We start from the raw sequence: 10,523 nt of genomic DNA, 5'->3' as shown, positions 1-10,523 counted from the left end.
CCACACACACACACTACTATAGCATCTTGTTTACATTTCTCTCATTTTAGGCGTCCAGCTGAGGCCTTGGATGGATCATATTGCAATGAGATGGGCACAGCGGTATGTACAGTTGAAGCCAGAAGTTTACATACACCTTAGCCAAATACATTTAAACTCTGTTTTTCACAATTCCTGACATTTAATCTAAGTAAAGATTCCCTGTCTTAGGTCAGTTAGGATCAGCACTTTATTTTAAGAATGTGAAATGTCAGAATAATATTACAGAGAATGATTTATTTCAGCTTTTATTTCTTTCATCACATTCCTAGTGGGTCAGAAAGTTTACATACACTCATGTAGTATTGGTAGCATTGCCTTTAAATTGTTTAACTTGGTCAAACGTTTCGGTTAGCCTTCCACAAGCGTCCCACAATAAATGGGTGAATGTTAGAAAAGTTCTGTTTTATTTCATCAGACCAGAGGACATTTCTCCAAAAGTATAATCTTTTGGCTTTTTTATGGCGGTTTGGAGCAGTGGCTTAATCCTTGCTGAGCGGCCTTCAGGTTATGTCGATATAGGACTCAGTTTTAACTGTGGATAGAGATATTTTGTACCTGGTTCCTCCAGCTACTTCACAGGTCTTTTGCTGTTGTTCGTGGATTTGATTTGCCTTTTCGCACACTAAAGTACATTCATCTCTAGGAGACAGAACGCGTCTCCTTCCTGAGCGGTAGGACGGCTGCGCGGGTCCCATGGTGTTTATACTTGCGTACTATTGTTTGTACAGATGAACGTGGTACCTTCAGGCATTTGGAAATTGCTCCCAAGGATGAACCAGATTGGTGGAGGTCCTACAATTTTTGGGCTGATTTCTTTCGATTTTCCCATGATGTCAATCAAAGAGGCACTGAGTTTTAAGGTAGGCCTTGAAATACATCCACATGTACACCTTCAATTTACTCAAATGATGTCAATTAGCCTATCGGAAGGTTCTAAAGCCATGACATCATTTTCTGGAAATTTCCAAGCTGTTTAAAGGCACAGTCAACTTAGTGTATGTAATCTTCTGACCCACTGGAATTGGGATACAGTGAATTATAAGTGAAATAATCTGCCTGTAAACAATTGTTGGAAAAATGACTTGTGTCATGTACAAAGTAGATGTCCTAACCGACTTGCCAAAACTCTAGTTTGTTAACAAGAAATTTGTGGAGTGGTTGAAAAACAAGTTTTAATGACTCCAACCTAAGTGTATGTAAACTTCCGACTTCAACTGTATGTACAGTCCTTTCTAGTGTGGCGACACATTAGTTGAACAGGAGAACAGGATGAGGTGGCTTGTGGAGGGAGAGCAGGGGGGGGGGGGGGGTAGAACAGCTCCAGGGAAGTTGATTGGATGCTCTGGCTCATCACTTGTTGACTAAAAGAAAGACAGGATTTTAGAAAATAGTGTTCGCATTTCCATAGTTCAATAGCTGAAAAGCATTCATTAACATACTCCCAGAGATAGAAAGACATCCAGTATTCACTGAATGAAGTAGCCTATTTACAATTTCATTCATCAATTAAATAAATGATACTATAGCACATTCAATGACGTTATTATTGTAGACTATAGGCTACTCCTGTATCTACCTTCTACATTACCATAATCATTGAATGAAGCAGCTTACCCATCCAAATTTACAATGGTAGGTGTGGTGGTTGTAGGGATGGTAGGTGTGATAGATGTGGTTATGGTAGGTATGGTAGGTGTAATGATGGAAGGTGTGGTGATGATAAGTGTAGTGATGGTAGGTGTGATAGGTGTGGTGATGGTAGGTGTGGTTATGTTAGGTGTGATGTAGGTGTGATTGTTGTGGTAGGTGGTTGTGGTAGGTAGGCAGGTAGGTTTGGTGGGTGTGGTGAGGTAGCTGTGGTGATGGTAGTTGTGGTAGGTTTGGTGATGTAGGGTGATAGATGTGGTGATGGAAGGTATGTTATTTTTAGTGATGGTAGGTGTGATGGTAATTGTGATAGGTAAGTTTGGTAGGTGTGGTGATGATGATGGTAGGTATGGTGATGGTAGGTGTGGTAATGGTAGCTATGATAGTTGTGGTATTTGTGGTTTGTTGGTTTGGTGATGGAAGGTTTGGTAGTTGTGGTAGTTGTGGTAGGTCGATGTGGTAGTTGTGGTAGGTAGGTGTGGTAGTTGTGAGAGGTAGGTTTGTTAGATGTGGTACGCAGGCGTGGTAGATGTGGTAGGTAGATGTGCTGGTTGTGAAAGTTAGGTGTGGTAGTTGTGGTAGGTGTGGTGATTAGGTTTGGGCGGTATTCCGATTTTCATATTGTCATACCATCCTTCTCTCATACCAGATTTACAGTACTACCGGCATAGCACATGAGGGATGCTAAAAACACAAGAAAAGCATATGGGCATCTATTTCCAGAATGCTAACCAATTAGCACAAACTATTAGCAAATTCACATAGACGCTGTTAGCTAAATGCTAACAACTGAAAACGAACAAACTAATTGCAAAGCAGTGGAGGCTTCTGAGGGGAGGACAGCTCATAATAATGTCTGGAATGAAGTCAATTGAGTGGTATCAAACACATGGAAACCACATCTTTGATGGGTTGATACCACTCCATTGACTCCATTCCAACAATTATTATAAGCTGTCGTCTCCTCAGCAGCTTCCACTGTTGCAAAGAAAGGCAAATCCAGCTCATAAAGTTATGTCAGGGATAATCAATGAGGGACTATGTGTTCTATGGTAAATAATGAACATTGTGGAACTGACCTTCCATGGACTTGCATTATTTTCCAGAGAACCATAAAGCCCTGAGTTAAAACATTTTTTACCTTTATTTAACCTCTCTTGGGTATGTGGGACTTGACCGCCCCACCTGCGGGACACACTATTCAACAGCCAGTGAAATAGCAGGGCGCCAAATTCAAAACAACAAAAATCTCATAATTCAAATTTCTCAAGCATACAACTATTATATCCCATTTTAAAGATACACTTCTCCTTAATCCAACCACATTGTCCGATTTCAAAAAGGCTCTACGGTGATAGCATAGCATTAGATTATGTTAGCACATCACCTTGACAAGAAAAACCACAGCCATTTTCCAAGCAAGGAGAGGCGTCACAAAAACCAGAAATACAGCTAAAATGAATCACTAAGCTTTGATGATCTTCATCAGATGGCACTAATAGGACTTCATGTTACACAATACATGTATGTTTTTCTTGATAAAGTTCATATTTATATCCAAAAACCCCATTTTACATTGGCGCGTGATGTTCAGAAAATGTATTGCCTCCAAATTTTCCGGTGAATGAGCACATCAATTTACAGAAATACTCATCATAAACGTTGATAAACTCTACAACAGTTATTGAAAGAATTATAGATACACTTCTCCTTAATGCAACCGCTGTGTCAGATTTCAAAATAGCTTTACGGCGAAAGCACATTGTTCAATATTCTGAGTACAGAGCTCAGCCATCAAAGCAAGCTATACAGTTACTCGCCTTCAGTTGAGTTATCCAAATGCGCCATGCTCGCGCATTTTGTTGAGACGAAAAGTCAAAAAAGTTATACTACAGTTTGTAGAAACATGTCAAACGATGTATAGCATCAATCTTTAGGATGTTTTTATCATACATCTTCGATAATATTCCAACCGGACAAATCCTTTGTCTTCATTAAGGAAAAAGAAATCACCTCCCGCTGACGGCCACGCGCATGAATGATCTAATGGCACTCAGCCAGACACCTGGTTGAATTGACTGTCATTCACAGTAGAAGCCTGTAACAACGTTCTAAAGACTGTTGACATCTAGTGGAAGCCTTAGGAACTGCAAAATGACCCCTAAGTCACTGTAGTTTGAATTGGGAATCAATTGAAAAAACTACAAGCCTCAGATTTTCAACTTCCTGGTTGGATTTTTCTCAGGGTTTTGCCTGCCATATGAGTTCTGTTATACTCGCAGACATCATTCAAACAGTTTTAGAAACTTCAGAGTGTTTCATATCCAAATCTACTAATAATATGCATATCCTACTTTCAGAGCCCAAGTAGCAGGCAGTTTAATTTGGGCACGCCTTTCATCCGGACGTCAAAATACTGCCCCCTACCCTAGAGAAAACAAGGCAAGTCAGTTAAGAACAAATTCTTATTTTCAATGACGGCCTAGGAACAGTGGGTTAACTGCCTTGTTCAGGGGCAGAATGACAGATTTGTACCTTGTCAGCTCGGGGATTCGATCTTGCAACTTTTCGGTTACCAGTCCAACGGTCTAACAACTAGAAAACCCTCCGCCCCACTGTTGATTATAGTTGATTTTCCCTTTAATACCATGGCTATAATTTAACACATTTGCCAGTAGAAATGAGTTCAACATTCACTGAAGTAGCTAGCAAGTTTACTAGATAGCTACAGTAGTTGCCTTGGTAACCAAACAAACATAACTTGCTATTATGAAAACTATGAAAAATTATGAAAAATATACAAAAAGTAATTGACGTTTATTAGTGGGATGAGGTTCCTGAACCAATGACAGTTGTTTGTATTCATTAAAGTAACATAGGGTGGAAGCTATTGATGTTTTAGGGAAGTATCTTTAATGTAAAGTCAATTTAAGATGGTAGAATATCACCAAAGTCAAAAAATACAAAGTATTTGCTATTGATTGGAGGGATGAGGTCCCTGAACCAATCACAGTTAGTTTTACTCATTAATGTCACATGGGGTGGAATCTATTGACATTTTAAAGTATTATTCATGAAAATGTAATTAACATTTGTAAAAAAGTATCCAAAGTCAACAAATACAACACAAATTGCTGTTGATTGGAGGCATGACGTCCCTGAACCAATAACAGTTGGTTGTATTCATGAAAGTCTTATGGGGTGGAAGATATTGAAGTTTAAATGAAGATTTGTTTAGGTAAAGTGATTTATTTTACATTTTGTAGATTTTATAGAAGTAAAAAAAATGTAACTAATTGCATTCGAGAGAAGAGGTCTCTTTACCGTGTCAAATTTGTTTGAGATCACTATGTCATGTAGTTGAGAAGGTATTGATATTTTTCATTTACAGACAATTGTATGCATTGCAGTTTTAAGACGGTTCCTTAACCCTCTGAGCAGAGGATAGCACATTTTAATCTACATTTCACCTCCAAAAAGGAAAAATGACACCGAATTGGACAAACAAGGGGTTTAATTTATTCACTATCATCAGCCGATTTAGAATATTAAATGTATATATTTTTATTTATTTATTTAACCTTTATTTAACTAGGCAATTGAGTTAAGAACAAATTCGTATTTGCAATGACAGCCTAGAAACAGTAGGTTAACTGCCTTGTTCAGGGGAGGAATGACAGATCTTTACCTTGTCAGCTCGGGGATTCTATCTAGCAACCTTTTGGTTACTGGCTCAACACTCTAACCACTAGGCTACCTGCCGCCCCCAGTAGCCTAGTCATCCTTGCATGTTCCGTTGAAGAGGTATTGAAGAGCAAAGTCTGAATTTTAATATAAAGCTAACTTCACCGCTGTAAAACACTGTATGATTGAATCATCCAATTTTGATTCACCAATAAAAACGGTGAGCTCATCTTTTAATAATAATGTATTCATCATAGAATCATCTTTGATTATAGTATTGTCAGTGGCGAGCCGTCATTTAGGGCAGGTGGGGCGGAGCCACACCCGTTTTGAGCCCCACGTGTTTAGCAAATATATATATATGTGTATATATATATATATATGTTGCTTGTTTTTCATGTTATTTTGGCATTAATATGTGTCACATATCAGTTTGCAAACAATGTAAAAAAGAAAATGTAATCATTGAGTTAATAAAGCCTCATACAGACATGGTATGTTTTTGCTTTCTTTCTTTTTCCTTGTCATTTGAAGAGAACTTATGAAGAGAAATTATAGATTAAATGTATCGGTGCTCATCAACCATTGGACATAAACATTACACAACAAGTTGGAAATCGCAAATTCAACAATGGGTGGTTTGGAAGGAATCAGTGGCTAACTACAAGCTTAACAAAGCAAACATTTACATTACATTTACATTTAAGTCATTTAGCAGACGCTCTTATCCAGAGCGACTTACAAATTGGTGCATTCACCTTATGATATCCAGTGGAACAACCACTTTACAATAGTGCATCTAAATCTTTTAGGGGGGGGGGGGGGGGTTAGAAGGATTACTTTATCCTATCCCAGGTATTCCTTAAAGAGGTGGGGTTTCAGGTGTCTCCGGAAGGTGGTGATTGACTCCGCTGTCCTGGCGTCGTGAGGGAGCTTGTTCCACCATTGGGGTGCCAGAGCAGCGAACAGTTTTGACTGGGCTGAGCTATTCAGCATGACTTCTGCCGCATTCAAAACAACTAGAAACTTGGAACTGGGAAATCTTAGACTTCAGTGAGTTCAAGACAACTGGGAACTCCGACTGGGAAAACAAGTTTCGAACGGTCATTCAACTCGGAATTCCAAGTCGGGAACTCGGGCCTCTTTCTTGTGCTCTGACCTGAAGATCACTGACTTCATGATTCAACCTTGTTTTTTATTAGTTCCCAGTTGTCTTGAAAGCACCATAAATCCAGAAAATGCCAGACTTTGATGACAAATTTTGATGACAAACCGCCGCGACACCTTCCTGTTCAAGTGAGCACAGCACAACAAGGTGAGTCCAAAAATGTCTTGTATGCTGCTCTATAAATGATGTAATATGCCAGGGAGATATGTATACTGTAGCTAAGAAAGTAATACTAAGTGTATGTTGTCTAGTAAGCTGTTAGTAGCCCATGTGCCTCACCTTAATAATTTTGTCCCTTTCCCCTCTCATAACTTAGCCTACTGCTCTAACTTGGTGCACTTGTAGACTATAGCCTGTTTTAGAGAAATGTAATCATTAAATATTGTAAGAGCTTTCATTGTCTGCTTATATGCTCTCTTTATTTATCCTGCAGTTATGACTTGGTGTACAGGGAGATACTGTAAGAACGGCCCATGTTCAAAATTCTATCACCGTACATTTCAAAAGTGCTAAAAAAAATTGTTATATTGACTACTTACATGCTAGCTCGCGCATTAATGTCTTAATCAAAATTACGGATTACCTGTTATCCACTCATTGTCCCCTTATGCCATAGTTTGTACATCTCAATTGTCAGTAGAAACCACATTTGTTTAAGCAAGTCAGCCATATCAGCTATGTTCTTTAAAAGGATTCACTCCATGGTGCTGAAAAGAAAGCTCTGCTGTTGGGACAGCTTTCTGTAGACCCTAACAGTTTGTGTGCACCTTTTGTCAAAGTTATAGTGCAATGAATGTATTGTTTAGTGTTGTGTTGTGTAGTGGCTTTGCTGTCATGCATCTAAAACATTTTTGGGGAGTTTTCCCCACCAAGATTTACATGCTACAATCACCACTGGGTGGGTGAATTATAACACATCAACCCTGTTACCTAAGAATGTTAGAATTAGGTGAAATAAAAGTTACACTCCCCAAAGGTACTCAATTGGTGGAATGACCCAAGAACTGAACTGGAGGTGGGAGAGCTAACGATGCGTCTACTGTTGCTCTCTCCTCAGATTCTTAGAGAAGCTATTTCAATCTGATATTTCTCCTATGGTCTAAAATAGATGTGTATAGAGGACTCCTCTCTAATATAACATGTCACACATTGTGTCAGACTGATGGAATGTTAGGTGTCTCATTGAAAGTCTAACATCTACCATGACTACTGGATGTTTCAATTCTAATAAATAACAAAACAATCCACACCGTAACAACAATATTGCTTTTTTAATAACTGCTTTTATTAAAGTGTGAAACTTTGCTAACAAAAATGACATCAACTAACATCACTGGCCTGACTTGAGCAGCTCTGCCCGGGGATGGAGCCAGCAACTTAGCTGCTACCGGTCCGGTCCAGGCTACCTGCAGACCTCCTCCCAGACCTCCTTTTCAGCACCTCCCCTTAACAGGTGAGGTGGTGGAAACGATCAGAGTTGCGTTCAACTTGAATAAAGATGAGAAACTCTGGTCTGTGGAGCCACTGGTCTGAGGGGAGGACTTCTGTTTAAACCATGTCCATTTGGGGATATTTTCTAGGACAGTAGAGGTGGTGAGCAGAGATGAATTCAACTTGGATAAAGATGAGAATCTCTGCTCTGGGGAGGAGAGTCACTGACCTTAGATGGTTTGTTGCCTTGATAAAGAGGATACTTTCTGGCTTGAGGAGAATATAATGTTTTGTGGAGGAAATGTGGCTTGATGACTTGAAGAGGAGGAGGAATTATTGGGCGACACTTTTAATTACCAACGTAACCTCAGTGGAACTGTGGCTTCATGGAGTTCCAGCTCTAGGCAGACAGCACGTCAGGAATGCTGTAAGACATCACAGAGACAGGTAAGTATCTATATATTTACATGTGTGTTGCATGTACACTAAACCCTCACATTTGGATAATGTCACTTTTTAAAGTGACAGTGTATATTTTAACAGTGTAAAACATGAATACATGTTTAAACATTATTTACCTCCTCTTAATTCTCTTCCAGATGCTTGGCCTTTTCTTGTTCTTGGAGGTTGGCTCTGATGTTTCAGCCTCTTCTGGAGCTTCTAGCTGCTGGCTCCCTGGCACCCCCTGTTGGTTCTCTGGCCACTCCTGCTGGTTCTCCGAACTCCCCTCCTGGTTCTCTGCCCATGCCTGCTGCCTCCTTGGCCCCTCCTGCTGGCTATCTCCAGATCCAACAGGCTCTTGGCTTACCTGTTGGCCTGTGGCCCATCCCGGCAATGCCTGACCGTGGTTGGAATCGTGGCTGTGTTGGGTGGTTAGACACCGGGTGTTGATTTGAGCATCAGCCTCAAGATTCATCTGGTCCAGGTACTTTTCCTTCATCCTCTCCCTCTCATCCTTCAGATTCTGATGAGTCCTTTTTTTAAGCAGGGACTGCTCTCTCCACTGCTTATTGAAATCCTCCAACTTCTTCCTTCTCTCCTCATCCTTCAGCAGCTCCTTCCTCTTCTCCCTCTCTCTCTCTGCCCGGGTCATGGTGGATATTACCCTTGGTTGTCCAGGGAAGGCTGGGAGGGGAGAAGAAGTAGAGTTCACATTCAACTTAGTGGATCTGGTATCAACTTAAATGTAATGGACACAGGGAATTAAGAATAGAAAACACAGTTGGAGCTCAATGATTCTTTAATCTTTTCAATTGAGCAAGGCATGGAATTTGTCAATAAAGTGCAATAATTCCCATCCCGAATTGACCTGACCCTAAGTTGAACATGAGTCCCAAATGGCACCTATTCTTTGTATAGTGCCAGGGCATTTTTGATAGCTTAGGGCTCCATGGCAACTAGGGGACCCCCGACCCCCCCAAAAGCCTTTTTTGTGTGTGTTTTTTAGGAACTCTTTCTGGGTCTCTACTTAGTCTTGAGAGTTAGACTAGTAGATGACATAAGGTATCATTTAAAAACGTGGTTGTTACATCAGCAGTATTTTTCTTGTTATGTCAGTCAGTCACTCAATTAGCCATGTCAGCTAACATATTCTTTGGACAGTAGTTTTATATTGAAACAATGATGCAACATGATGACTGGCTTGGAACTTATGTGTGTAGAGGAGACAAAAGAGGATGATTTCATAAGCAGAGGTAAAACAGGTCTTACCTAGGTGGACGATCTTATAGCCCTCCCTAGCCTCTCTCTGATACGTTCTCTCGATCTTTTTGAGGTTCCACTTCTCCCACTTCTTATTCACCCAGTCCACAGCTCTCCTTCGGATACTTTTATCAGGTGGGAGAATGTCCTCCTTGTCATCTTCCTTCTCCTCCTCCTCTTCACTGTTCTCTGTCTCACCCATCTTGTAATTCCCAGGGATCTCTCTTCTTTCCTCTTCTGACATCTCCTCTCTTTTGTTTGCCTTTATGGTGTTCTCTCTCTCTCTGATTAAAGCTAAATGGCCTTCAATAGCTCTCTTTCTCTCCTCCTCTCTCTTTTCCTCTCTCTGCCTCTCCTCCTCTCTTAGTCTGAACATTTCTTTCTGTCTGGCAATTCCAATCTCTCGTTTTTTATCCTGCTCCTCTTGTTGTCTTGCCCTCTCCCGTTTTCTTTCCATCTCCAGCCGTCTTTCCTCCTTCTCCCTCCTGATTTGTTGTCCTCTTTCTATGTGTTCTCGTTCCCCCTTCAACACTTCTAACCTCCTCTCTTTACGTCTATTGAAGACTTCCCGTGCTTTAGCTTTAACATTAACTACTACATCTTTCTTCATGCTTACTTCCTTTCCTCTCTCTTCTCTTTCCATGTACTCTTCCTCTGCTTTCTTAATAATCACTTCCTGCTTTTCTTCCATCTCTCTCTCCTGTTCTATCTCCAGTTCATTCTGCCCCTCATTTCTTCTTCCTACTTCCTCCCTCTCTCTCATAATCATATTTTCTTTCTCCATCTCTTTCTGTTGCTGATCTTTTAATTCCTTCTCTCCCTGATTCTCATTGTCTTTCTCCCTTTCTTT

General features: G+C 40.3%; 1 protein-coding gene across 1 annotated transcript; it reads right to left on the bottom strand.

Moving 5' to 3' along the window:
- Positions 1–7,804: 7,804 nt before the first annotated feature.
- On the bottom strand, positions 7,805–10,523 carry LOC115151137 (trichohyalin-like). Its single transcript, XM_029695149.1, has 3 exons — positions 9,683–10,523; positions 8,551–9,097; positions 7,805–8,397 (listed from the first exon to the last, which is right to left on the bottom strand). Exons 1-3 carry the CDS (start codon positions 10,455–10,457, stop codon positions 8,373–8,375), a joined length of 1,347 nt encoding a protein of 448 aa, XP_029551009.1. The 5' UTR covers positions 10,458–10,523; the 3' UTR covers positions 7,805–8,372.

The sequence above is a fragment of the Salmo trutta genome, chromosome 16 (genome assembly GCF_901001165.1).
Source record: "Salmo trutta chromosome 16, fSalTru1.1, whole genome shotgun sequence".
NCBI classification, from domain to species: Eukaryota; Metazoa; Chordata; class Actinopteri; order Salmoniformes; family Salmonidae; genus Salmo; species Salmo trutta.
Note: the sequence above shows the minus strand (reverse complement) of the source record. Positions and strands in the feature narration are given on the sequence as shown.

Coding starts and splice junctions, on each gene's coding strand:
- LOC115151137 (XM_029695149.1), bottom strand. CDS start 10,457: ATGGAGAAAGAAAATATGATTATGAGAGAGAGGGAGGAAGTAGGAAGA. Junction 9,098..9,682: donor CTATAAGATCGTCCACCTAG/GTAAGACCTGTT, acceptor CTCCCCTCCCAG/CCTTCCCTGGACAACCAAGG. Junction 8,398..8,550: donor TGGAAGAGAATTAAGAGGAG/GTAAATAATGTT, acceptor GATGTCTTACAG/CATTCCTGACGTGCTGTCTG.